Source organism: Heliangelus exortis, chromosome 14 (assembly GCF_036169615.1).
Source record: "Heliangelus exortis chromosome 14, bHelExo1.hap1, whole genome shotgun sequence".
Lineage (NCBI taxonomy): Eukaryota > Metazoa > Chordata > Aves > Apodiformes > Trochilidae > Heliangelus > Heliangelus exortis.
In genome coordinates, this window is record NC_092435.1 from 17,654,185 (window position 1) to 17,681,901 (window position 27,717).

Below are 27,717 nucleotides of genomic sequence, written 5' to 3' on the forward strand. Positions count from 1 at the left end.
TTGTGCCAGGAGAGCTTTGGATCGGAGCTGGGGAGGAGATCCCATCCCTGGGATGTGGGAAAATGGGGTGGGGGAATCAGCCAGGGTCCTGGGACCAGACTTGTGTCCTGTGTGGGCATTTCCCTGGAGCTGAGGAAATCAATGAGGTTCTGCCAGAGGTGCTCAACCCCTCCCCAGGGACTGACAGCATCATCTCATGAGGTCCCAGCTCTGCCTTCTCTCAGCCTTCTGCTCCCCTTGGTAAAGCCCTGAGGGTGCTAATTGGCCTTAATTGCTCTAAGCAGCCTCACCTATGGGCCCAGGAGCCCATTTCTCATCAGTCTGGGGCCTCCAGCTGCTCCCTGAGCTGTGTTGTAGCTATGGATGCTGCTGGTTCTCTGTCAACCTGGTCACAGCCCTGGGCCTGCTGGTGGGTTTGTCACTCCCGTGGGAGCTGCTGTCCCCTCACTGGGCTCATACATCTCATCACCTCCACCTTGAGGCTGCAGGCAGCTGCTGGCAAAGCTTCTTGACCTTGAAGCCATCCAGGAGCTGTGTTAGAGACAGGAATCTTGATCCTACAATACCCCCAGGTGACTTTCTCCCCACTTCTGAGCCTCCAGCATCTTCTTGATGTCCAACCATCCCCTTCAGCCTCTGCTTGTGCCCAGCTCAGAAGGAAGGTGAACCCCAGGAAAGCTTGTGCCACCCCTTTTTGGGGAGCAAGTGGTGTCTGAGCTTCAGGAAAGCCCCCCAGTGGCCACCAAACCCCGTGGCATGAGGTGGCTCTGTATCCTCTGGGTGGATTCTCCAGTGGCTGGGTGGGGTTGTGCAGGTCCCACAGCCTGGGGATGGAGCAGCCCAGGGGGGAGCATGGGGAACCCCTGCTTGGATGTTTTCTGGGCTTGGCAAAGATCCAAGGCTGGGATTTGGTGGGGAAAGAGTGGCAGAAATCTTCCTGTATTTGGAAACCTCAACCTTGGGTCCTTCTTCACCAACCTCCTCTTCCAGGAAAACCTGGGGTAGCTGCTGAGTTTCTCTGCCTGGGGGTGTGACACCTCCTTGGTTGGTGACACCGGGGACCTCCTGGGGGCTCTGTCCTCATCCCCGAGCTGCCTTTTTCCTTCCAAAATTCAACCATCCTAAAATCACTTCCCCACTGTGGGAGGAGGGAGGGCTCTGGGGCAGGGGGGGTGGGGTTCATCTCAGCGGGGTGGTCCCCACGTACCCGGGGATAACCAAGGAGGTGGTGATGCTCATCCCATCCCCTTGCTCCGGGGTCACCCCGGGTCCTTCTGGAGGGTTTTATGTCCCTTTCCTTCTCCGGGGGCCTCTCCCTCTGCCCGCCCGGCACCGCTCCGACTGGTTTAGCGAGTGGATGGGGCGGTCCTTGCCCTTTGAAGAGCTCCCAGGAAGGGTTTTGATGGCAGGAAACCTCCCGAGGAGGAGAAAGGAAAAGACAAAAAAAAAAAAAAAAAAAAAAAAAAAGAGCTGGTTTTGGGTTTCGGTGATGGGGGCCGGCTGCTCCAGCAGCTTTGCAGAGCTTTGTCTGCTGGTGCTGGTGAAAGGTGAGCTGCTGGGTGGTGGTGGTGGTGGTGGGCTGGGGGGGGGTTTGTCCTCCTTCCCTGGCCACTTTGTGTCTCCAGCGAGGCCCCTGAGCAGCACTGAGCCTGAACCCAGGAGTGCCTGCCCCAAATCTGCCCTGGCTTCACTCCAGATTCAGAGAGGACCTGGGGATGTCCACCACGGCGCAGTGAGAGGTGGGTGCTCTGGCCACCACTTTGGGGGTGGGGGGCTGAGTTTGAGTGAGAAAAAGCTGTTGCAGGAGGAAAGGAAAGCTTGGTGACCCCCAGCTGGGCTCTGGCACCCCATTCCCTGCCCCACGGACCCGTTCCTTGGTGGAACATGCTGGGGGGCCCTGGCCAGGGCTGGGACCAGAGCTGTGATTGATGCTGGGCTGTCACCCATGTGAGGTGGCTCTGGGGCTCCCTCGTGACCCAACCCACTGGTGGCTGGTCCCCATCAACTGGTGAGATCTGAAGATGGTTGTGAGCTACAGGGGACCAGCTTGAGGTGCCTCTGGCTGCCAGGAGAGCCTGGGATGCTTTGGGAGGTGGGAGCTGGGGTTTATTTCTCAACCTGATCCTGGTTTCCTTCAAGTTCGGAGCCTTTCTTGCTTCTCATCTCTTTAACTCAGCCCAGGGCTTCACCTCCTGGCTTCTGCTCCCTCTGCTTGCAGGTGAGAGGAGGACCTGGGTGTCCTTCTCTGCTGGATCCCAACCAGCAGCAAATCCCATCCCTTCCTTCCCATTGCAGAGGGGGGAGGTTTGAGCACCCCTTTCAGCTCCCCCTTGGACCTTCCCCAAGCCCTCCTCGGCACCTCCCTGTCAGCTTTTCCAGGGATTCTGGACCTGAGGAACGTGCCTTGCACCTCTGGGTCACGGAGGACATCACTGCCCTTATCACTGCCCCTCTCTGCAGCACGTCCTGTCCTCAGGCTTGGGTGGCACCTGGGGACAAGATGGGACCTTAGCCCCAGGCTGCAGCGTGGTGGGGGCCCCCTTGGAGGCTACGAAGGGAGCAAAATGTTCAGCAGTGTTGCTGGACTGAAGGTCAGGAGCAGATAAAGGCTCTGAGGAGGGGGTTGGCCCCGACCCCAGGAGCTCGGGGAAGCGTTGCTGGGTTGATCTCTGCTGGTGGAGATCTCCTCCTGCTCCAGGAGTTGGGCTCATCCCGCCCCCTTGCTGCAAGGCCACCTTCTGGGGGTGGGGAGATGGAGGCAGAGAGCAAAGAAACTCTCTGGATTTATACATTTAGGCAGCACTTGTGGAAAATGGATGGGTTGGGTGGGCCTGGAGCAACCTGCTCTAGTGGGAGGTGTTCCCTGCCCGTGCTTGGAGCTAAGGGGGTCCTTGAGGGCCATTCGGAACCAAACCAGAGGTTCTATGGTTCTGAAATTCCCATCTGGTAACCTAAAAAAAAAAAAAAAAATTACTCTTCTCCTGGTGCACCAAATAGCAGCCTTGGGAAGATGCCTCAGATGAGGTCATGGTGCCTCAGATCTACTTTTGATGGCAGAAAATAATGGCAAAGAAGTTTCACGTGGTCCCTCCAAGTGCAGCAGGGGCCACCTTCTGCCTCTGGTGGCTGGGGCACAGTTTTCTTCCAGGTGACCAGAAGGAAACTGAGGAATTTCCCAGTCCCTATTCAAAACTGGGATGCAGGATGGTGCTCTATCCTCCAAAGTCCTTGAGGGTGCACAAGGTTGATCACTTTTTGGGAGATGTGCAGGGGGCTGGAGGAGAAATGTTTTTTTCTCTAGAAAGGTGGTTTTTATCCCCTTGTTGTTTCCTTAAAACTCCTTCCCCCCAAAAATAAAAAAAAAAAAAGAGAAACCTAGACACAGTAGTTGGGTTTCTCTGTAGGAGCCAAGCTGGAAAGCTCTGTGCTCTCTTATCTGCACCTTCAAAACTTCTCCTGTGTTGCTGTTGGCTTTTTTTTTTCCTTTTCCCCCTTCACTTAATCCATTTATTTTTTTTTATCTTCCCCTTTCTCCCACATTTCCCCTTTCTCCCTGGGACTGAGAAGAAAGCGAGGCAAGCAGGAATCCCCTTGTCTCCAAAAATCAGTTTCCATGCAAAACTCAACCATTTTCTGGGGAACAAAGTTCTCCTTTGACTTTTCTCATTAAAAAAACACCCATTGCTAAAAAAAACCCAAACAACCCCAAACAAAAAACCCCCCACCCAACCAAAAAAAAAAAAAATCAACCCACCAATAACCAAACTAACAAACCCTAAATACACCCTAAAATAATCCCCTCGTTTTGGTGCAGGGGGGGAACTGGATCTGGGAGATATTTCCCCAGCTGCGAGTTGGTGGTGGGGTCCGGGGTTGGGGTGACCCGAACCCCTCCATCCCGGGGGATGCTCCCTGGTGGCCCGTGGCTAGTGGCGAGGCCGCGGGGGCTCCTGGCAGCCTTTTATCCCCCGGTGGCTCGGTGGGGCCGTCGGCGGGCGCCTGATTGGCTCCTCACGGCTTCCCCAACACTTCCAGGTTGATGTTCTCCTCCTCCTCCTCCTCCTCCTCCTCCTCCCGCAGCCCAGGTAAAGCCTTCCCGCGACCCGGCACTTGGCCTCCCGGGATTAGCAACTCACTCCTGCTCCTCTCAGCCTTCAGCTTGTTTGGCTTTTGGTTGCTTTTTTATTTTTTTTTTTTTTTTTCCCCCCTTCCATTATTTATTCCCCCCCACCCCCTTTTTTTTTTTTTTTTTTTTTTTTTTTTTAAATACTATTCTCAACCAGGAGTTGTTTTCCTCCTTCCCCGGGGGTGCGGGAGGAATGAGCAGCGGGCTGGTGCTGTGCCCCCCGCTCCCCGAGGAACCCTCGGCTTTTACCCCCCTGAAACCCGTCGCCATGTCGGGGGAGCCCGGGGAAGACACCCCCGTCTTCGAGGACATCAAACCCCCCGCCCGGCCCCTGGAGAACCCCCCCGACCTGGTGCAGGTAAGGCCGGGGCTTTCCCCGGGACGGGGCCAGCGCCTGCTCGGGGACCGCTGGTGCCTCCAGCAAACCCCACCGGGGAAGGGTTTTCGCTTAAAATCAGGATTTTTTTGTTACTTGTGTGGTTTTTTTGTTGGTTTTTTTTTGGCTAAAACACCTCGGTCGCTTTCTGCGCTCGTGCTTCCCCCTCTGCCGGATTTTCTCTTGGGCGTGTTGCGTTTCATTGATTTATTTATTTATTAATCTTTTTTCTTTTTTTTTTTTTCTTTTTCCTTTTCCTTTCCCTCCTGCCTTTCTCTGAAACTCGGGAGGAGAACCTGGGACCCTCTCCCCCGGGGGATCAGCAGATGAAAGGGGGGGGGGGGGTGAGAAAGAAGTGGGGAAGGCGGGTGGTGGAGGGGGGAGAGGGGGCAGGTGGGAGGTTGTTTCCCATTTTATTTTGTGATATTTGCTCCTTTTGGCTGCCAGGGTAGACGTAGGAATTCTCCTTAAAATTCCCTGGTGGCTTCCCAACTCTCCGTGTGCTGGAGATAAAGACCCAGATAAGGGGCTTTGGGGCGTTGCTGGTTGCTCACCCCTCTTGGACACCCACCCCTCTTGGACACCCCCCTGTCCCTGGGCCATGTCAGGAGCAGGTTCAAGCCCTGCTGCCCCATCCCAGAGAAGGGGATGAGGCTCCTGGATGGTCTTCTGGGTGGTGAACCTCTCGTCCCACCACGAAGAACCCTCAGCCGCTCTTCCTGGTGGGAGAAGGGGTGAGCCAGGCCTGCTCCAGCCCCCTGCCATGGCTTTGGCCCCTTTCCCCCCTTCAGAGGAATGGGGTGAGCTGGGGTGTGGGGTGTCTGGCCCTGCCAGAGGGTAATGATTAACCCTGCACCCCGTGTCCCCAGCGCCATTTTGATCGGGGCGGGAGGGCGGCTCTGGCCCCTCAGTCCTGGGCTTCCCCTCAGGGACCTCCTTGTCCTGGCCATGGCTTCCCCTCATGGACCCCTTCATCCCAACCATGGCTTTCCCTCAGAAACCTCCTCATCTGGCCATTGCTTCCCCTCATCCACCTCCTTTGTCCAGGCCATGGCTTCCCCACAGGGACCCTCCTCATCCCACCCGTGGCTTCTCCTCAAGGACCCCCTCACCCCCCCCATGGCTTCCCCACAGGGACCCTCCTCATCCCACCCGTGGCTTCTCCTCAAGGACCCCCTCACCCCCCCCATGGCTTCCCCACAGGGAGCCTCCTCATCCCACCCATGGCTTCTCCTCAAGGACCCCCTCATCCTGGCCCACTGTTCCTCTGGAACAGAGAGGGATTGGAGCTGCGTGTCCACCCCCTGCTTCCCCTGTCCTGGTGGCACTGATGCCCTTAGGGCCACTTTTGGGGCTCCCTTCTGCAGAGGGTGGTAGTGGGATGAAGGTTGTGTTCCCAGGATTATGTTCCATTGCTGTATTCCCACCTGATGATCCACCGTGGGTCAAAGCCGGGGGGTCAAAGGAGGACACTTCCTTCCCCTGTGGTGGTCCCAGGGCTGCTGGAGCCCCTGCATGGCTCGGGTGGGAGATCTGAAGTCAGAGTGGTGAAGGCTGTGGGTTATCTCTGGGGCTTGGTCCTGGTGGGAAAAGGTGGCAGCTCCCCGTTGGGTTTGAGGGGGAGCTTTGCTTTCTCTCCCCCTTCATGACCTCGGCTGCGGGGTGGGATTAACCCCACACCTCAACCACATGGGGGGTTGGACAGCCCCGTGCCACCTCTTGTTCTCCCCCTGGGGGACGTGGGGATGCAGAGCCCACCCGTGGCTGGAAACACCTTCATCCCAGGTGGTGGGGATAAAGGGGTTTCTCACCCTGCTTTGGTCCCTGGGGGAATGCCACCCCACTGCTGGTTTCCCCCCCCCAAGGTGCCCACCCTGTGTCCATTTGGGTCCCCGGGATGGAGGTTGGGAAGCTGCAGGGCTGGAGCTGAGCACCACCTCACCCATGCTCCCTGCATCACCCCAACAACCACTTGGGGAACCTCTTTGCAAAAAAATCAGAGGTGAAACATGATGGGTGGCAAACCCCTGACAGCCCAGGTCTGGACCCCCCCCATCTCCTGGGGAGGAATTTCCCCTCTGTTTTGTCTTTTTTTTTTTTTCCCCCCTTTCTTTTACGGGACGGGAGAGGTGGCTCTGGAGGAGCCGCCGTAGCTGGAGGGTGGGGAAGCTCCGAGGGCTGCACGTCTGGGAAAGCTTTTGCTCGGGGAGGGTGTTTATCAGAGCGGTTTGACAGGAGTTATGGAAAGGGCTGTGACCTCTCGGAGCTCCGGCACCGACTGCTGCCCACGGGGCATTCCCAGCTCTCCGCGGTTTTGTCTCCGGCAAAGAAAGGAGCGAGCTCCGGGCTGAAATCCTGAGCTCCAGAGTCCCCGTCCCGCCCCCTCCCCAAAGCAAACGGGAGCGGGAGGGGGGACCTGGGGGCTGCTGGAAATTTTATTCCATTGGAATTGGGTGGAAGGAGGTTCCTGGAGGTCATGGGGAGTTTGTCCCTTTCCTCTGCCTTCCCAGCCGCCCTGCCCCAAATTAAAAAAACAAATAAGACATGAACGGAGGAGGGGAAAGGGCTTGTGTGAGAGAAGAACTTTTCCTGTCTGGTTTGGGTCAGATTGGCCAGAAACAGAATTTTCTCCTTTAAATCTCAAGGGGCCTGTGCTTGAAGGAAGATGAAAATGGTTGTTATTATTGTTATTATTGGTACTGTTGTTACTGATATTTTTATTTGTTTTAATAATAATAACAACAATAATAACAATAACAATAACAATAATAAATAGTAATAAAAACCCCAAAGCAAGGCACGTCCAGGGAAACATTTCAGAAGAGGAGAAGACACCTCCTCGTTGTTACCTGGGGCTGGGGAACCCTCCTGGGGTCATTGCTGCTTGTCAGATGTGTGACTGTCCCTCTGGGCTTGACCTCTTGTAGAAGGAGGAGTTGTGTTGAGGCTGGTGACCACCTAGAGGGGACAAAAGCTTTTCCTTTCCCTGGAGTGGACACAGGTGCTGTAGAGTTCCCCTGACTTTATTCTGGTGTCACAGGAGAAGCTGGGCCAAGCAGTTTTTTGGTGTGAGCTTTCTGTTTCAATCCTGCTCTGTCCCTGTGGGGCTCTGGGGGCTGTGTCCCACATCTCAGCTGTCTGAGCCCCTTTTTGGCCACGTTGTTGGCATGGCCATCACTGCACTGGGGTGGTGACTGGATGCTGGCTCTCTCTTGGACCAGGGATGGGCTTTCCTGCTCCCCAGAGCACAGCTCAGTTGGATCCAGGGTGCTGGGTCTCAGTCTTAGGGATGAGGTTGTGTCGGGGTCAGGAAGGTGTCCTGCTCCAGGACAGCAGAGATGTAGAAATCCACAGCCAAGGTCAAGGAGGGGTCCAACCCCTTGGGCTGTCAGGAGTTGCATGAGGTGAATGGATGCAGCTTTTCCACAGGGAAAGAGGAGGTGGTGGCTTTGGAGTTTTACTCTGGGTCTGTTGGGGCTGGGGGTAGCTGAGCCCGGGCATCTTTCATAGAATCCTAGAATGGGCTGGGTTGGAAGGGACCTCAGAGCTCATCAAGTCCAACCCTTGATCCACTCCCCCCGTGGTTCCCAGCCCATGGCACTGAGTGCCACATCCAGGCTCTTTTGAAATATCTCCAGGGATGGAGAATCCACCCCTTCCCTGGGCAGCCCATTCCAATGGCTGAGCACCCTCTCCAGAAAGAAATCCTTTCCTAATATCCAACCTAAACCTCCCCTGGCAGAGCTGAAGCTCTGCCAGGGGAGGTTTAGGTTGGATATTAGGAAAAAATTCTTTAGTCCGTGCCCTCTTGTCCCACTGATATCAGCCCAACCCCCCCTGGCTCCAACCTCCTTTCAGGGAGTTGCAGAGAGTGATGAGGTCTCCCCTGAGCCTCCTCTTCTCCAGCCTCAACACCCCCAGCTCCCTCAGCCTCTCCTCATAGGATCTGTGCTGGATCCCTTCACCAGCCCAGGTGCCCTTTCTGCAGTTTAATGTTGACTGAAAATGTTGTGTCCTCCTCTGCTGTGCTCATCCCCAGCAAGCTCAGGGGAAGAAGGTGATGCTGGTCAGGGTGGGGACACCCCAGAGAGGAAGGAGCTCAGTGGGGCAGCTCCCATTCCCGTGGCTGTGCCCATGTTTGAGGACGGGCTTTGAGGTCCTGGTGTTGCAGCAGGAAGGGGCTTCCCCTGCCAATCTCTGCTGGGTGGTGAACCCTGTGAGGATCCAACTGGTCTGGTGAAGCAGGAGCCAAGATGGTGTTGGGCTGGTGGCTCAGCCCTGCCAGAGGGATCTCAGGAGGGATCCTTTCTGGGTTGCTGTCCTTTGGGATCAGCTGGAGCCCGATGCTTTCAGGACCAGCTCGCAGATTTGCAAGTCTGATGGGCTTGCTGCCTGGCAGGTGTCTGCAGGGCCAGAAATGAAGCTGGAGGCCCCAGGAAAGGTGATTTTGTCCCTCTGCTCTTGCAGGAAGACTCTCAGGGACAGTCCTGAGCCGGGGTGGTGGTGCTGAGAGGCTCCTTGCAGAGCAGATCCTGCTGTGGGAGCGGGTCCAAAGTCATCGGGGGAGCTCGGTTCTGCTCAGCAGGCTTCAGACCAAACCGGTGCTACCGGTCAGCCCGAGACTGGGAAATTTTTGGGGGGATCTCAGCCACCTCCTTTGTTGTTTTAGTTCTCTTAATCCCCCAAACCGCAGCCTTCCCCGTGGCACGCAAGCGCCGCTGGAAGGTGCTGAGCTGCAGGATGAGACGGCTTGGCCCAACTTTGAGCTCTCTGGAGCACAATGGCTTTGTCCAGGTGGTACAAAGGCTGATTGTTCAGCCCCAGTTTGGGGGGGGGATGTTTGGCTGGGCAAGGTGGGGAGCGAGAGAAAGGGACAGTGCAGAAAAAGAACAAAATTCCAGGTGTGTTTTGGCTTTTCCTCCCGCTCAGCCCGGGCTGGAACCTGTTTGCTGGTGAGGGAGCAGTTGCAAATTAGCCAGAAAAGCTGGGTTGGGTTTGTTTTTTTGTTTTTTTGTTTCCTCTCCCTGAGCACTATAAAAGGCAAGTAGGAAAAAAAAGCAGGGAGGAAACGAGCAGGGGACTCCGAGTCCATAATAAACGCAACGGATTTCCCTGGATTGCTCTTCCTCCAAACTCCCATCGTCGTCTGAAGGAACTCGGGGAGCTCCCAGGTAGAGCATTTCTGACCTGTGCATCATCAAGTGTGAATTTTCCCCTCTCAAACCTGTTTGGTCAGCTACCCTACGCTATTTTGTTCTCCTTCCCTGGTCCAGTGAGTTCTTTTATCTAACCCATCCACTCCAAATAATCACACTTACGCCCGTCTTGTTAGCTGAGCCCCTTGATTAGAATATTTGCTTTTCTTGTGCTCCATTGGTGAATTACATGAGTCACAGGGTCCAGTTGGTGTTTGGGGATTGGATAACTCATGTTTACAATTCAGATGTTCTCAGAACTTGAGCTAGCATGAAAAACTCTCCAAAAAGCCCCATGGGCTGTTTACCACATCAAAGAAGTTCAGCCCCTTCCAAGCTCAGGTTGAAACTCAAACAAAGAATTGTTCATTAAGTTCAGAAATGCTTGGAGAATCCTTTGAAAATTATGACTTTTGAATTTCTTTTTAATGTGATGAGGACCTTCAAGTTTCCACCGAGGGCAGGATTTGCAAGTATTAAAATGAATTTAATAACCTTGGTCTTTGTAGTATTTCCAGTAAGAGCAGGAGGAGAGGATGGCAAGAAATCAGTCCCAGGGTAGCAGGTCTGAAAACACAGGAGAAAAAAAATATCATCCACCCGTTTTCGTGGCTGTCACATCTCAGGCAGTTTGTTTCATGAATCTAAACCCTTCCTGGAGAGGGCAGAGATATGTGGGCACCTACTCACCAGCCAAGCCAGCCCAGCACTTCAGTGCTCCCATTGCTGTTTTCTGGTTTGTTGCTCCCTGAGGACAGTCTGGGGAGCTGACCCCAGGGGCTGGCTGAATATATGCAAATCCTTCTTGCAAGGAATTAAGAAGGTTTGATGGTCTCTAAAATGTGGAAATGACCCAGGTTTGTTAAACTCAATGGAAAAATCAGGGCACCTCCCCTTCCCAAGCGATCGCTCAAGATGCTGTTGGGGTAGAACTTGAAGTTTCGTTCTGAGCAGGTTCCAATATTGGGTGTTTTTGTGGTTCTGTCTCCTGCTTTGGGGAGAACTCGAACTCATTGGCTTGGCTGGAGCTTTGCCACCACCTCTGGGGGACAATGAGTGTCACAGCCCTGACGTTTCCCAGGGCTGGCAAAGCCCAGGCTCCAAAATGCTCTGGCTGGAGCTTCTCCAGGGCTTGGTGCCTTCTCTGCTGGAGCTATTGCCTGTTCTTGGTCTGGGCCCTATTTTCCTTTAATTAATAGCAATTAGAAATTAATTTCTAGGCAGGGAAAATGCAGTAGGAGAGGGTTTGTGGTGAGGGAATGGATCTTGAGGAAACTTTTTGAGGCTTCCCGCTCCCTGTGAGCAGAAGGACCATAAATAAATGGTCCATAATTCCATAAATAAATGGTCCATAATTCCATAAATAAATGGTCCAGAACACCGTAAATAAATAAAAACAGAGGCCAGCATGTGTGGCAGAAGGGGCTGCAGCAGGTGGACCTGCTCCAACATCCCCCAGTTCTGGAGGTATCTCCTTGGCTGGGAGCTGTGCTGGGTGCTGTGCAAGCTGAGGAGAACAAAGTTGGCCCAAGGACCTCCTGGTTTGAACAGAAAGCTTTTCACCTGCCTTAGGGTTTGTTTTGGTTTGCTGACTGGTTTGGCGAGGAAGTTGGGGGCTGTCAGGATGGTGGGGTTTGCTCTCTGTGAAACCTGACCTTGCTTTTCCCAGAGGTGCACGGGGGAACTGGGGGAACTGGGGCTGCCTCGTACAGGGAAAAACAGGATTTTTTTTTTTTTTTTTTTTTTTTTTTTTTTTGGGGGGGGGGTTGTTTTATCACTTGCTGAGTGCCAGGAGGACCTCGCAAGCCCCAGCAAGCAGGGGATGACTCACTCTGCCTTTGTCAGCCCCTGCCCTGGGAATGTGCTGCTTTTCTGCTGATCAGAGGAGGTGATGAGTGTGAGGTTTGAGATGGTTGAGGCAGAATGAATCCCACCCATAACCCTGCTGAGCTCCACCAGCCTCTCCCACTTCCCACTCTGGTCAGGACATCATCCAGAGGGGAGCTGGAAGGCTCAAGGAGAAGCCCAGTATCCAAGGGAATGGCTGGAAAGAGGTGGATGAATTTGTCCAGGTTCCATCCCCTCTGATTCAGGGTGTGCTGGAGCTGAGAGGTGGAGCTGCAGCACTGGGTGCCCACTCAGCTTGATGGGAAAACCTCCAGTTGGCTTTGGTGGGCTTCACCCCAGGCTTTGCTGAGCCCAGAGCAGCTCAGGATGAAAAAAACCTGTGGACAAAGGCACAACCCCCTTACATCCTCGTGTCACTTTTGGTGTGACCTTTCTCCAAGCTCAGTGCCTCCAAGTTCTACCCTGCTAGGTTGTTTCCCACCCGTTTGTGGCTTTATTTTTGGAAGGGTTTCTGCTTGCTCTCTCAAAGCCTGCTGGAGCCTGGCTGCTCCAAACTGCTCCTCTCCCAGGCACTTGACCTTGGAGTTGGATGAGAGTGTTTTTTTTCCTGGTTCCTTTGGCCTTTGGGATTGCTGACTCCAGTGGCCTGATTCCTGTGATAAATGGCCAAGGTAGATTGGAGTGAGCCTTGGAGTGAGGCTTTATCAGCTGCTGGAGGAAACAAATAGCAAACAGAGCCAGCAAGTCTGCTGGAAACCTTGCTGCCTCCTGGCTCAGGCAGAGGTCAGCCAAGCTCCCAGCTCTGCCCACATCTCCCTTGATGGAGATGTTTGGCCTCAAGGAAACTCCTGGACCAGAGTAATCCCCTCCCAAAGGAGCTGCTGGCTCATCCAGGAGCTCCTGGCACAAACCTGGAGGGTTTCTCTTTGGGGCCATCGGGTGCTCCAGGAGCTGCTCTGGCAAGTGGAAAGGTGTGAGAGCTTCAAGATGGGAAGGTGGTTTGGGACAGAGCACCTCTGGAAGTCTTCTCCATGGACTCCAGAGAGTTTGCAGAGAGGCTCCAGCTTAGGTGCTCCCTTTCCATGGAGCCAGAGGTGATGGAGATGCTTCCTGCCCCACAGCACGGAGCTGGATGCTTGGAGGGCAGCAGCAGCTTCATGGAACTTTGCTTTTAACCTCTTTGAGGTAGCAAAGGAGCTCGTCTGGGGCTTTCCAGCAGCCACCAGCAGAAGAGCTGAGTTTGGCCCTGGGGCTTTGTTGTTCCCAGCAGCTGAAGGTTTGGCCCCGTGTGTAGCTGGAAGGAGGAGTCCTGGGGGTTTCTGTGCTAATCCCCCTTTGCAGAGAGTTCCAGAAGACTTGAGGAACAAACAGAAAATAACGTCGATCGAGGTCAATATCAAAACCAAATGATCAGAGAAACAAATATTTACCCAGGTCAATATTTAACTAGGGAGACAATAAACGCTGATATTGAACCAAATCTGGATATAAATATGGTCTATTTATAACGTGCTGCTTTGAAGGGGCACTGCCAGGTACTTGCCATGGTCTTTGATTGATGATTATCCTCCCCATTGTTTGCTGATTCCCTCGGAGGTTGGAGTTTCATGCAGGTGCACGTAGGACAAAAAAAAAAAGAAGGTGCCCTGCGTCATCCCCAGCCCTTCTCCCACGCCTGCCCTGCTCAGGGGGGTTCCTCACCCCCAGGAGGGGCTCCTCTTGCCCCAAGAGTGGGTGTTCAGCTGTGTCCCCATCCCTTGAGCCCCTGCCTGCTGCTTGACTTTTCCTTGCAGCTCTCTTCCCAAAATGTGGCTGTGGGGAGCCAGAGGGGGTGGCCTTGATGCCCCCTAAAACTTCAGAGCAGGCTTGGGGAGTGTGAGGGGGACAAGCCAGGGCTGGAAGGTGCCAAGGACTGAAGAAATTCCTCCTCCTGGAGCCCTTTCCCCCTCCAAGCCTCTCCCTCTGCCAGCTCCAGGAGTTGTTGCCTGTTTAGCAAACATTGGTTGTGCTCTCCCTGTCCCCAGCTGCTGGTGGTGACAATGTCTGATGGTGGTGACACCGTCTGGTGTTTCTGTGATGGTTTTGTTGTTTGTCAGCTCGGGATTAGAAAAGATTTAATCACGGGCAGGACACCTCCCACCTCCTGCCCTGGACAGCCCAGGGTGCCGGGTCCTCTCCTGGCCCTGCAGGAGGGTGACATGGTTGTCCCCAGCACCCTTTTTGTCCTCCCAAGGGCTGTTTGTCTTGGGCCCCGAGTGTATTGATCGAGGTCCTGATAAACCCTCACCCTCCTTTGGCAATGTCTGGAGGGAAGGGGGGTGGGGAGAGGTCTCCAGGAGGCTCCTGCAGGGTTTTATGGAAAGTGGCAGATGGTGGGAAGGGGGGGACACTGGTGTTGGGGCCTATTAGCCACAGGAGAATCCACTCTGTGGGATGCAGGGCTTCCTGGCTGTCTGTCCCCATCCAGCAGCTGGCTGGGGGGGTGGCTTTGTCCTGATCCCGGGGTGCTGGGTGCTCCCCAACAGCTGCTCTGGCAGAGCCTGCTGGGGGTATCTTGCCCGTCAGGTCCCAGCTTCACCCGGTGTCACTGCTGGTCCAGTGACACAAACTGGTGTCCCATGGCTTTGTCTGGAGAGGACAAAGTGCTCCTTCACACCTCCTTCCTTTTCCTGCTTGGAAAACCATCCTCCATGCTCAGAAATAGCTCCTGGGGCTCGGAGCTCCTGGCCTGTGGCTCCTACAGTGGCTGCTGGAGCCCTTGTGGGGGGACTCGTGGCATGGTCACCCCCAGACCTTGGACCTCACCCTTGTCTCAGTGATGCTGGCACTGCTGGGGGCTGCAGGACCACCTGAGCCCTCTGAAGACCAAGGGGCTTTCCAGCTTGAAGGCTCTGGAGGCTTTTTCCTCCAAATCACAACAGGCACCTCCTGTGGTGCTGAGCTGAATGAGCTCCCTGGGAGGAGCTCAGCCCTTCTCCAAAAGGCACAAAAATAGTTAATTCCCTGCCTGGGGCTGGCAGGCAGGCAGGAAGGGATGGGCTTCCAGGTGATGACCTTCCAGGTCACTGCACCACCGTGCCTTGTCCTCAGCTGCCCTCTCCAGAGCCACCCCAGGCAGGGCTGAGCTGGCCACCTGGCTACCAGGACCTGCTTGGGGCTGGCCAAGGAGTCTGCAGAGATCTGGTGTCTCTGGGGCTTCCTCCTGCTGGGGTCTTCTATGCCTTCCTTTGCCTTTGTGCTGCTTCCCACCGGAGTCTTGGATGCAGGCAGCTGGCAGAGCAGGGAGCTCTGGGGCTCTCCTGGTGTGGGTGGTCCCAAAATGAGGGATCCAGCAGCTGGACCAGCACTTGCAGTTGATGGGGGAGATGGGACACCCCTTCCAACCCCCCAAGCCCACACAGCAGTGTTTGTCTCCTCGTGCTTCTGGGCGTGGAGACCAGACAGGGACCAGCAGCTCTCCAGGGATGGGAGCTCTCAGGGTGGCACCCATCCCCTCCAGGCCAGGTAGGGGTGGGCTCTCCCCAGGTTTATAGGAGCCTGGCAGTGGTGTGATGCTGAGAGCTTCACCTTGGAGGTGCTGGGTGTGCCTGGTGTCTCCTGGCCCTCAAAGCATCTTGTGGTGGGTGCCTGTGCCAGGGAGGGGGTGCTGGGGTTTGGTCATGGCCCTGGGGCAGGTGGCTGGGGGCTTCCTGGCACCGGGGCACCCACCTGCCCCTGCCCACCCCTCCTGTCACTGTCACCCATCACCATCTCCATGTCTGGGGGGCTGTGGGGGGGAAGATGCTGGTGATGGTGGTGGGGACCTGTCTGCTGACCAGGTGGTCCCTGGAGGCTGGGAGGGGGGGTGGGGATGGGGACCCTTCATGGTTGGGGGAAGTTGGGTGGGCACCGTGGGAGAGCACCCCCCTAACCCAGCCCTCTCTGCCCCACAGCTGCACCCAATGAGGATGGAGCAGCGGATGCCACCGCTCATTCTTGAGGTAAAGCCCTTTCCTCCTTCTTCTGCCCCTCTTGGTACCCTGAAAGCCCCTGAGAGATGGAGCTGGGGCTTCCCCACATGAGTGGGGTCACCCTGAGGCACTGGTGAGGCCATGGTGGCAGCTCTGCTCCCTCCTTCCAGGCTCCTCCATCTGTGAGCCACCCCCTGGGGCCATCTCCTTCCTGGCCTCTGCGTTCCCCACCAAGCGTGATGGGAGCCAGGAGTGACACCCGAGTAGGGATCCCACCCAGATCCATCAGCACTGAGTCAGCCATCCCCATTGTGCTGACTCGGGGTTGGGAAGCTGGTTTGGGGCAGAGGATGGGCTGGGAGGAGGTGCTGAAGGACATGGGTGGCTCTTGGGTGTCAGCACCGGCAGTGTGGGAGCAGACAGGGGCTCCACGGTGGTTTTGGGGCCACAAGCAAGAAAAGTTGCCCCTTGTTTTCCCACTCTCAGGGTGGTGTGGGACCCGGGCCACCACCATCAGCAGGGGTAGGACAGGCTGGATTCCTGGGGCTGGGATCCTTTCCTGCCCCCCAACACCTCCTTTCCTCAACCCCCTGGAGCTGCTGAGGATCAGCAGGGGCTGCATGGGATGAGGAGGAGACTTTTTACCCTGCAGGGTGGGGTGGTTGTGAGAGGAAAGGAGGCCAGGAGACAGGGAGGAGAAAGCAGGTTTTGGATCTGCACTTAGGGCCATCCAACACCTTCCTACATTTCATATCCCTGCCCTACAAAGAGCCACTGGGGGTGTGGAGGGGGAGACCTTCCCTTGGGAACTGAAGGTGAGAAAGTGAAATGCCAGAGATAAGGGAAGTGGAGAAGTCAAAAGGCACCCAAAGCCCTCCCCTTGCCCGGCTCCTGGTGGTTTCACTGCTCAGGTATGTTTGGCATTCCCAGCCTCTGGTACTGCCTTGAGCCAGCTGCTCCCAAGGGTGACACCAACATCCCAAAGGCAGGAGCACCCAAGGCTCAGCTCCAAAGCCTTGGCACGGTTCTGCCTTGGGCAGCAAGCCCGGGTTGGACACTTGAGGGGGGAGCAGAGGAGGGAATCAGAGGTTCTGATTCTCCCAGGATGGAGCTGAGGAGCTCTGATGCTCTTCCCTGATGCTTGAGCTTCAGGGGGTGCAGGAGTTTCCTCACTTTCCATGGTCCTTCCAAGTCCTTCCAAATCCAGCCTCTCTCATCCTCTCCGGGTGTAGCAGGAGGTGTGTTTGTGGCAGGGACTCTGGGTGGGTGCCAGCTCACCCATGCGTGGCTGCTGTGGCTCAGGGAGGTGCAAAAAAAAAAACCTCTGAATGAGCTGGAAGTGCAGGTGAAACATTTCCCTGGGAAAGGGCGAGGAAATCTCTTGGGTCCCATCCAGCTTTGTTCAGAGGTTGTGGTGGGGATGGCTTTGGCCCCTGGCACTCCTGTGACATCCTTCAGAGCTATAAAAAAACCCTGGGCTGCAGCCTGGCAGGGTGTGGGGTGAGCCCAGTTTGCTCTGCCAGGGAAACCTGGGGGTTCTGCCAGAGGAACCCTGTGGTTCTGCCAGGGAAACCTGGTGGTTCTGCCAGGGGAACCCTGTGGTTCTGCCAGGGGAACCCTGTGGTTCTGCCAGAGGAACCCTGTGGTTCTGCCAGAGGAACCCTGTGGTTCTGCCAGGGAAACCTGTGGTTCTGCCAGAGGAACCCTGTGGTTCTGCCAGAGGAACCCTGTGGTTCTGCCAGGGAAACCTGGTGGTTCTGCCAGGGAAACCCTGTGGTTCTGCCAGGGGAACCCTGTGGTTCTGCCAGGGGAATCTGGTGGTTCTGCCAGGGAAACCCTGTGGTTCTTCCTGGGGAACCCAGTGGTTCTGCCAGGGGAACCCAGTGGTTCTGCCAGCTCCTCTGCATCTGAATGATGCACCAGGCCTGCACTGAGCTGACACCACCTCATCAGAACCTGGAGGTTCCGAGCAGAGCGTTGCCCCGGGGCTCCCAACCCGCAGAGAGCAGAACCTGAGTCATCAGGTGCCAGGGGTGATTTCCCAGCGGGTTGATTGGGCCTGGATCCGATGGGATGTGGCACCAGCTGTGAACCAGCAGCCTTTCCAGCTCCATCCCATCTCTAGCCCTGCATCCTCCTGTTTGTGGCTGCCCCATCCCTGGCAGTGCTGGAGGCTCCAGGTTGGATGGGGTTGGAGCAGCCTGGGCTGGGGGAGGGGGCCCTGCCCATGGCAGGGGGCTTGGAATGAGCTGATCTTGGAGGTCCCTCCCAACCCAACCCAGTCTGGGTTCTGTAATCCATCCCTGCTCCTCCAGCCCTGGCTGCACCTCCAGCAGCTCTCAGGAAGCTCTCAGGGGGATGGATGCTGGGCAGAATTTTGGGGTTCATTTGAGAAGAAGGTTTGCAGCTGATTTCCCAAGAGGTGGGAGGGCTGTGGGGAGCACAAAGAGCCCAGCGAGGTGGCCCCGAGCCCCTGGAGAAGGAGAAGGTGCAAAGGGGATTTTTCTGAGGGCCCCTTCCTCATTGCAATAGTTTGGGGTTGGGTTTTTTTTTTTTTTTGAAGAGGAAAGCTGGGCTGGTGAGCGGTGTCCCTGCCCATGGCAGGGGGAGTTGGAATGAATGGATCTTTAAGGTCCCTTCCAACCCAACCCATTCTACAGTTCTGTGATTCCATGGGTCTATGACTCAATCCTGGGGGAGTCTGTGGCTGGGTCAGGGACCGAAGCTCAATCACCACATCCTGTGCCCCATGGGGTGCTCCTGTTGAGCCTTGGACTCTTCACAAAGTCTCTTCTCCGTGTTGTTTTTTTTTGTTTGTTTGTTTGTTTGTTTGTTTGTTTGTTTGTTTGTTTTGTTTCTTGCCACAGGCCCGATCCGAAATGGACAAATACCTTTCAAACGAGGTGCCCCCCATCCCCATGCTGGCAGACAAGAAGTACCGCCGGGACAGTGCCTCAGTGGTGGATGAGTTCTTCTCCACGGAGAAGCCCACGTCCACCCCTTACAGCGTCAACATCAACGTCATCCTGCCCGACACCACCCACCTGCGCACGGGACTCTTCCGACCACCCAAACCCCTGCCACCCTTCCCTCACATCAAAACAGAGCCCGGCACCAGCTTCTCCCAGCCCTGCTCCTCCAGCTCCACCCAGACCCTGCCCGACTTCACCAGTGTCTTCAGCATGCCCCAGTCCGTGGCGGTCAACAACATCTTCATCAAGCAGGAGATGCCTCCCGAGGTCCCCCTGCCCGCCGCCCCCCAGCAGTCCCAGCTCTACCAGTTGCCCCTCGGCAACGGAAGCTCTGACATCGCCACGCTCGCCCCCTCCTCGGGCAGCACCACGGCCATCGGCAGCCTCGCTGGTGTCACCATGTCCCCGGGCGGCACCGTGTCCGGCGTGGGCCACCGAGCCGTCCCCCCGGGGGGTCCGGTCAAGCAGTTCCCCCACGTCTCCCAGGGACAGGGAAGCTTCAGCGTCTCGGGGCAGTTCTACTCTGCCCCGGGGGTCACCCTGCCCCCCTCGCCCCCAAACTCACAGCCTGGCAGCCCCGAAAACCAACCCGAGCTCATCAACACCATCTCTCCCCCGCCCTCCTATGAAGCCACTTTTGGACTGAAGTTGATCCAGTCAGCCCAGGCCCCCCCGGTCCCCAACGGCCTGGGGACCCTCTCCCAAGGTCACGTTGTCATGCAGCCCCCCAAGTACAACAGGCGCAACAACCCCGAGCTGGAGAAGAGGAGAATCCATCACTGTGACTACCCAGGTATGCTCCTGGCTGGGGGGTGGGTTTGTCTGGGGGGGGTCAGGTCTCTTCTTGACCCCCCGAGGCTGCCTTGGGCCTCGGCAGGAGCTGCACCTGAAATCCCTTTGGCTGGCTCTGCATGATGATGGGAGCTAAGGCAGGGTGGGGACCCCAGGGAAGTGGGGTTCATACCAACCCACACCACAGGAGCAGCTGAACTCAGTCCCCCCCCCTTTTTCCTTTCTTTTCCTTTCTCCTTTCTTCTTTCTCCTTTCTCCTTTTCCCTTTCTCCTCTCTCCTTTCTCCTTTCTCCTTTCTCCTTTTCCCTTTCTCCTTTCTCCTTTCTCCTTTCTCCTTTTTCCTTTTCCCTTTCTCCTTTCTCCTTTCTTCTTTCTCCTTTCTTCTTTCTCCTTTCTCCCTTCTCCTTTCTTCTTTCTCCTTTCTTCTTTCTCCTTTCTTCTTTCTCCTTTCTTCTTTCTTCTTTTTCCTTTTTCCTTTCTCCTCTCTTCTTTCTTCTTTCTCCTTTTTCCTTTCTTCCTTTTCCTTTCTCCTTTTCCTTTCTCCTTTTTCCTCTCCTTTCCTTTCTCCTTTCTCCTTTCTCCTTTCTCCTTTCCCCTTTCTCCTTTCTCCGTTCTCTGTTCTCCTTTCTCCTTTTCCCTTTCTCCTTTCTTCTTTCTCCTTTCTTCTTTTTCCTTTTTCCTTCCTCCTCTCTTCTTTCTTCTTTCTTCTTTCTCCTTTCTCCTTTTCCCTTTCTCCTTTCTTCTTTCTCCTTTCTTCTTTTTCCTTTTTCCTTCCTCCTCTCTTCTTTCTTCTTTCTTCTTTCTTCTTTCTTCTTTCTCCTTTTTCCTTTCTCCCTTTTCCTTTCTCCCTTTTCCTTTCTCCCTTTTCCTTTCTCCCTTTTCCTTTCTCCCTTTTCCTTTCTCCATTTTCCTTTCTTCCTTTTCCTTTCTCCTTTTTCCTCTCCTTTCCTTTCTCCTTTCTTTCCCTTTCCCCCTCTGGTGAAAGCAAGTCTGGCTTGGAGGGGCAGAGAGCTCCTGCAAAGCACAGGGAGGCTCCTGGAAATCAGAGAACCACGGAATGGTTTGGCCTGGAGGGACCTCACGGATCATCCAGTTCCAAGCCCTTGGCCATGTGCAGGGACAGCTTCCACCCCACCAGTTTCCCACCCAACCTGCCCTTGAACTTTCTCAGCCTGGCTCCACAGGAGCTCCAGCAGCTCCATCATCTTTGTGGCCTCCTCTGGGCTTGCTCCAATATCTCTGTGTCCTTCTGGTGTCCTTCTGGTGCTGGAGACTCCAGAACAGGACACAGTCCCCCAGGCAGGGTCTCAGCAGAGCAGAGGGACAGAATTCCCTCCCTTGACCTTCTGGGCAGGCTGCCCAGGTGGGGATGGAGCCCAGGACAGGGTTGGCAGTTCTGCTGCCCCTTTCTCTCTGCTCTTGCCTAACCCCCAGCAGCCCCCTGCTCTCCCTCCCTCATCCTTTCCTTCCCATAAGGAGTGAGAAACCATCCTGGAATGATGGTGGCTGCAGAAGCTCAGCCCAGGGCCCTGTTTAGCCCAGATCCTGTCCCCAGAAAGTGACCTGAGGAAGTATCTAAGAATAGGAGGACAGGTTGAGAGAGATCTTTCTGTGCTTCCATCTCCCCACCCTCTGGCAACCTGCAGGGCAGGGACTTTCTGAGCCAGAAGCTGCACCCACCTTCTCCTGGGTAACAGCTTGGGCTGAATTTTTTTTTCTCTCTTCTGCTGATGGTGACAGATGAAGGGTGGAAGTGATAGACCCCATGGCTCTTGTTAGACCTGGTCAGGGCAAGAGCTTCATCCCGCAGGATAGCAAAGCTTGCCAGTTTGCAGCAGGATTTTGCCCTGCCTGGGAAGGCAGGAACCCACCTGAAGTGGAAAAAAACCCCCAAAATCCCACCAATAATAATAACCAGTGGGTGTCTGGGTGGTGTGGACGTGCAGAGACAGAAGGGCTGCTGCTAATCCCTCCTGCTGAGGTTCATCTGGAGGTGAAACCCATCGGGGCTGGTGGCAGGGACAGCAGCTCTGCAGGAGGAAGTGATGGGAGACAGGGGAATTCACCCCGGTGACTGGATGGACAGGGGAGACCTGTTTGAAAAGCCCCAGTCCACGACTCCAGGTGGTGGCCCCAGCCCCTTCTTCCTCAGCAGAAGTGCTGCTGGAGCAAGGAAGCTCCAGGCTCAGCTCTGGCTTCTCCTGAGCTGCTCCCTCTGGGATTGGGAACTGCTCTGGGTGCTGAGCTGGCTTTGTCTCCGTGCCCAGCAGTGAGGAAGCCCTGGGTCTCATCCATCCTCCTCTCTCCAGTGTGAGGGACCTCCACAGAACATCAGAAATAAGGCTGAATGGGGTCACCAACTCTCAGCCCTTCTACCCCAGAGAGGGGAAAGGCAGCTGCCTGCTCCTGCACCTCCCCAGCAGGATGGGGTGGGGAGCTGATCTCACCCAAGAGCTTCCTTCAGGGCTGTTTGCAAGGCAAAAAAGTAGCATTACGTTGCTCATGCAGGTCATAAAAATTCACATCTTAATATGGCTGTGGACACACAATGAGGCAAGGGCCATAAAAACATCCCGAGAAGCTTCCCTAAGCTTTATCTAACTGAAACCAGGCCCTGGCAATGGTTCAGGCTGAGGCTGTTGAAACCTTTGCTCAGTCATGGTGAGGCTGGGAAGAGCCTTTCTTTGATCCAACCTTTTGTTGCTGAGCTTCTGAAAAAAAAAACCAAAAAACCCAACAAAGCCTTCCCACCAGCTTGATTCTGGATCCTGAAAGCCAGGTGCTGGCTCCATGGTGTCCCCAGCCTTTTCTGCTTCCTGGAACATTTTCCCCAAGTCTGCTGGGGGTGGGACTGTTGCAAAATCCCTCTTCTCTCCAGCCTTGTAAGGTGGGATCCAGACAGACAAACAGCAGCACCAAGCCAGCAGCTAACGGGGGTGAACTTCAGGTTTTCATCCCACCTCCCAGCACCTCCTTGAGGATGGGGGGGTGGGATTTGAAAAGCTGTGCCTGACTCTTCCCACCCCCCAGTTCCTGGGATGATGCCCATGGGGGTCAGGATTCTGTAGGAAATGATGGAGAGCTGTCAACATCTGTCTGTCTGTCTGTCTGTCTGTCTGTGAGAAGGAATGGTCTTGGGTTACTGCAGAAACAAAATGGGCCTAGCCAGGCTGATTTGCATATCATTACCCAGAGTGCTCTTCAGACCTGCTGCTTTCTCACTGTGGTTTTTTTTCTTTTTTTTTTTCTGTTGGTTATTTTTTTGCAGGTTGCTCAAAAGTTTATACCAAGAGCTCCCACCTGAAGGCACATCAGAGGACTCACACAGGTAAGGGCAGCACAGAGCTGCTGGGGAGGGCCTTAGGACAAGGGTCTGGAGTGATGGGACAAGGGTGATGGTTGTAGGCTGCAAGGAGGGAGATTTAAGTCTTGACATTAGGAAGAGGTTCTTTGGTGTGAGGGTGCTGAGCCCCTGGTTGTCCAGAGGAGCTGTGGCTGCCTCATCCCTGGAATTGTTCAAGGCCAGGTTGGATGGGGCTTGGAGCAGGCTGGGCTGTGGGAGGTGTCCCTGCCCATGGCAGAAGGATGCCCAGGCTGGCATTTAAGGTCCCTCCAACCCAAACCAATCTGGGATTTGGTGGTTCTGTGTTCCTGAGGAAACTCTGCCAGCCCACACTGCTTCCACTGCTCCTGTTCCTGGTGGTGAGAAGGAAGCTGAGTGGATGCCCTGAGCCTCGGGTGGTTGCTGGGGGAAGGAGCAGGGTGAATCCCATCAACATTTTTAAAAGTCCAACAGTTGCCTTGGTTCAGAGCTGCTGCACGTGGCTGTGTGCCCTTGCCCTCTGGAGGCATGGTCTAGAATTTAGGAGACCTCTTGGAGGCTTCGATGGCTTGGGTGGAGGAGCTGCCCCCCAAACCTTGATCACTCAGAGCTCTTCCCAAATCCCAGCCAGGGCTGACCCTGCTCAGCCCACAGGAGACAAGGGCTTCCCCTGCTCTGTCACCAACCTCTGTGGTTCCCAACCCCTTGTCTCTTTCCCCTGCCAGCCACACAGCCCTCTTGCACCCAGGGCAGTGCTGGTGCATCACCAGCCCAGGGATGGGTGGGCTCTGGGAAGAGGAGCAAAAGGGCTGTGAGGAAAAAGGGACCCTGGGCTGGTGCCAGCAGGGTGACTGCCAGCCAGGAGCTCCCACCACAACCATCCTCCTGGGGCAGCCTCGCTCAGTGGCATTTGTGCATTCAAGCACAGGTCTCCTCATTAAGGCTTTTATTATACCTGAACCTTTATCAGATCCCCAGGTAGTCCAGGAACCATCAGTGCCCTCATAAATCTCTTTTATAGAAGGGCTGATCTTTACTGAAAGCAATTAAACTGGCCCAGAGTTCACTTTTCTTTTTATTAACAACGAACAAAACCCATCCTGAGGTTGGGAATGGGTTCTTGGACTTGGCTCTGCTCTGCTTTCCTCTTATCAGCCCTTCAAACCAGCCAGCAAGGAATTTTGCTTTGTGTGTGAGGCACAAGGGGGTTTTTATTTGTCAGGGCCTGGCTAGGAGCAGGCTGGAGACCAATAGGGAAGGGGTGGAAGGAAGGAGCAGGAAGGACATTGTCCCAGCTCCGAGGGCTGGGTGGGGATGAGCGTTTGGCACTGCAGGAATCTGAATTTCAGGGCTCTTAAAATAAGACCTCTTTTCCTCCTGGAGCATGGGTGACATCTCAGACAGGCCCCGTCCCCACGAGCCATGAAATAAAAGATGGATCCAGGCAAACTTGGGCAGTTTTTGAACCCAAATGCAGTCATTTTCCCAGCTCGCCCTGGGAGCCCGAGGGTCTTTGCCTCCTTCAGTCGCTGTGAGAGGTGGAGGAGGTGACCTGAGCACCACCAGTGGTGGTGGTGTGGGATGGGCAAGAAGCAGCAAATCCAAAGCTGGGTCACAGGCAGGGTGTCTGCATCCACCTTGGGAAGCCTCGTGCTTTGCTTTGGAGGTCTCAGCCTCAGGATGCCAGCCTGTTCCAAGCCAACTGCCCCCATCTCCCGAAGGGTTAACGAAGCCTTTTCTCTCCATTCCTGGTGGCAGCCGGGTGGAGAAGTCCACGATCTCCAAGATCTTTTCTTGTGGTTTGCCTGTTGCCATGGGCCGGGCTGTATTCATCTCCTGGAGACACCATTCATTTCCTGGGTGCCATTGTGAGATTAAATATCTAACCCGGTGGTTGCTCACCCCCCTGCTCGGGGCTGGGAATGCCAGTTTGGGGCCTTTGTTTGAGCTTGCCCTGCCGTGCTGTCCTGGGAGATGGAGCCAGCTCGTGGGACAATGGAAAGCATTTTGTTTCCATCCTGGAGATCAGCCTCTTATTGTTTGAAACCAAAAGGCATTGGTAGGGTTGACCCAGCCAGGTGACCCGACTGGGACAATGTCTGTGGCCGTGCTGTGTGAACCCCAGGATCCCCAACCAGGCTTGGAAATAGACATTAATTCTGGATTTATCTGGCATTGGTATTAATTTAAGTAAATATGTTGTTGTTGTTGTGATGATGATGATGATGTAGTTAAATTCTGTATTTATTCAGTGTCTGAAGGGGCTCCAGGAAAGCTGGGGAGGGACTTTGGACGAGGGCCTGGAGAGATGGAAGGAGGGGGAAGGGTTTCCAGCTGCAAGAGGTGAAACTGAGAGGAGATCTTAGGAGGAAATTTTTTGGTGTGAAGGTGCTGAGACTCAGGTTGCCCAAGAAAGCTGTGGCTGCCCCATCCCTGGCAGTGTTGAAGGTTGGATGGGGCTTGGAGCACCCTGGGCTGTGGGAGGTGTCCTTGACCGTGGCAGGGGTGGGACTAAAAGGTCTTGGAGGTACCTCCAACCCAACCCAAGCCAAGCCAACCCAGAGCTTTCAGAGGAGCAGGACCTTGGTGCCCCCCAGCTTCACCTATCTTTCATACTTCTGCATCCCAAACCTTGGTTGATCTTGCTGTGGCTGACTCTTTTGTGTTTCCTGGCCAAGCCCTGCCCTTTCCCAGCAGAGGGGAGGAAGAGGGGAGGCATGTCTGAGCAGGACACACATGCCTGTGCACGCAGGCTGCGTGCGGACGTGCGCTCCCGCCGCCGCGCTCGGCAATTGGGCTGCTGGAACGGTAAATATTTGAGGTCGGGGAAAGTCAGCACATTCCCTGAACTCTGCCTGCTTGTTCAGGCTGTTAAGAGCGAGGACTAATATTTGAGAGCACCACACCCATGAGAGAGACAGAGAGAGAGAGAGGGTTCAGCTCCACAACCTCCCGACACGCAAGGAGTTGGAAGCGAGCGCCCAGTTCCAGCCCAGTTCCCAGCTGGCTGAGAAATTGCACAATTTGATTGATTTCAGGCTGGGAATAGGGGTGTGTGAGTGTGTGTGTGTGAGTGTGTGTGTGTGTGTGTGCAGGAGGAGCAAGAGCAGGGGGAGAGGGCAGAGCCATTACATCACCTGAATGCTGCCGGGAAACGCGATGTTTGGCGTCGTCGCCGCGGGGCTGAACTTGGAGGCAACGAGGATCATAAAATCATCAACTGGGTTGGGCTGGAAGGGGCCTTCAAAGGTCATCCAGTCCAACCCCCCTGCAGTGAGCAAGGACATCTTCAGTTCCAGCAGGTTGCTCTCTCAGACCTGACCTTGAATGTTTCCAGGGATGGGGCTTCTACCACCTCTCTGGGCCACCTCTTAAAACCTCGGTGTGAAATATTTCTTCTTAACACCCACCCTAGTAGACCTCTCCCTATCATCTATCAACCAGGTTTCAAAGCTACAAGACCTTGTAGGAAAATTTATATGGTACAACCCCTCTTTCTACCTGGTGCCCCTTGCCCTGTGTGAGCAGCAACACTTCCTATTGGAATTTTTGGCTTTTTTAGGTTAAAAAAAAAGAAGTCAGGAAATGGTTTAGCAAGAAATGTTCCAAAATCCAGCAGAAACTTGAACAGCACAAAAAAAAAAAAAGAAAAAACCAACCAAAAAACAAGACTAGAAAGCAAAGCAGGGCAGAGTGTGCCATGGTCAAGACCTGGCTGGGATGGTCCCTTGGTGGCCATGGACTGCAAATAGCTTCAGTGTGGCCACCAGTGGGGCAGCTGTGGGTGCCCTCCAGGTTTTCCTGTAGCTGGGCCACCTTGGAGAGGACAATGTGGATTTCTGGGAGGCCAGGGTGGTACCAGTGACCCGTGTCTCTTCCTGACAGGTGAGAAACCCTACAAATGCACGTGGGAAGGCTGCGACTGGCGCTTCGCCCGCTCCGACGAGCTGACCCGGCACTACCGAAAGCACACGGGGGCCAAACCCTTCAAATGTGTGGCCTGTGGCCGCTGCTTCTCCCGTTCTGACCACCTGGCTCTCCACATGAAGAGGCACCAGAACTAGGGAGCCTCCCAACCTCCTTCACCACTTCTCCAAGAGCAGCTGAAACTCTTCCCTTTTCACCGAGGGGCTTCTCCTCTTCTCCTCCGTAGGAACAAACCCCACGCTGTGATCAACCAGGCAGGGCAAAGCCCCCTCTGAAGGCCCTGTCCCCAGATGTTTCTGGTTTTTAAATGTAATCTTATTAAAAAAAAAAAAAAAAAGAAAAAACAAACCAAAAAAAAAAAAACCCCAAGAGTTCTAATTCTAGACTGATTTTATGACGAAGCTCCCGGTGGCACCGGGATGATGGACCTTGGATTCCAAAGGGCTTTCTTCCAGCCAACAACCAGCTATTTATTTGTCACTCAGGAGCAACTGGCCTTCGTGTCTCAAGCTCTTTGGGATTTTTTTTTTTTTTTTTTGTACCTATGGTGGCCCCAAGAGAGGCCGTGATGGACCCAACTGGGAGAGGTCTTGTGCCAAACTGGTGGCGTAATCCTCTTGGGGTGCCTCGTGGCCTGGCCCTGGATGGGGCACCTTGTCCCATGGCCTGGCTTGGGGTTTGGCACCTTGTCCCATGGCCTGGCTCGGGGTTTGGCACCTTGTCCCATGGCCTGGCTTGGGGTTTGGCACCTTGTCCCATGGCCTGGCCCTGGATGGGGCACCTTGTCCCATGGCCTGGCTGGGGGTTTGGCACCTCTGACTTGCACGAACAGGAGCACATGGCCAGGGTTGTGTGTGCTGACAATCCCAGTCTGGGTGGGGGCGTGGAATCATGGAATGCCAGGTTGGAAGGGACCTGAAGGATCATCTGCTCCAACCCTTCTAGGTAGGAACATGGTTTAGATGAGAAGAAAATGGTTTGGATGAGAGAAGATGATGAGAACATGGAAGGGGGTGGTGATATACTCACCTGCTGTGCCTTCAAGCAAGGGACAGCACAAAAGCAGGTGACAAGAGCCATGATTTTTGTCCCCTTGAGCCCATCTGGGGTTTCCTGGCAGCCACCTCACTCAAGGCTGCAAATATCTGCCCTGCTTGGCCAGGTTCTTTTGGTTGTGTCCTTAGCATTTCTGCTTCCAAGATGAATTCT

At 55.0% G+C, this 27,717-nt stretch overlaps 1 protein-coding gene across 3 annotated transcripts; it reads left to right on the forward strand.

Moving 5' to 3' along the window:
• The first annotated feature begins 4,066 nt into the window (after positions 1 to 4,066).
• On the forward strand, positions 4,067 to 26,988 carry LOC139802527 (Krueppel-like factor 5). Of its 3 annotated transcripts, XM_071757749.1 has the most exons (6): positions 4,067 to 4,161; positions 4,287 to 4,484; positions 15,478 to 15,525; positions 18,363 to 19,260; positions 22,528 to 22,587; positions 26,467 to 26,988. In XM_071757749.1, exons 2-6 carry the CDS (start codon positions 4,320 to 4,322, stop codon positions 26,643 to 26,645), a joined length of 1,350 nt encoding a protein of 449 aa, XP_071613850.1. In that variant the 5' UTR covers positions 4,067 to 4,161; positions 4,287 to 4,319; the 3' UTR covers positions 26,646 to 26,988. The 3 variants fall into 3 exon arrangements, with proteins under 3 accessions (XP_071613850.1, XP_071613849.1, XP_071613851.1); XM_071757748.1 differs by lacking the exon at positions 4,067 to 4,161 and having other exon boundaries at positions 4,223 to 4,484; XM_071757750.1 differs by lacking the exons at positions 4,067 to 4,161; positions 4,287 to 4,484; positions 15,478 to 15,525 and adding an exon at positions 17,554 to 17,675.
• The last annotated feature ends 729 nt before the right edge of the window (positions 26,989 to 27,717 follow it).

Excerpts from the sequence above, each read along its gene's own strand:
- LOC139802527 (XM_071757749.1), top strand. The coding sequence starts at position 4,320 with ATGAGCAGCGGGCTGGTGCTGTGCCCCCCGCTCCCCGAGGAACCCTCG. Across the intron at positions 15,526-18,362 it reads TGCCACCGCTCATTCTTGAG|GCCCGATCCGAAATGGACAA; the intron begins GTAAAGCCCTTT and ends TTCTTGCCACAG. Across the intron at positions 19,261-22,527 it reads CCATCACTGTGACTACCCAG|GTTGCTCAAAAGTTTATACC; the intron begins GTATGCTCCTGG and ends ATTTTTTTGCAG.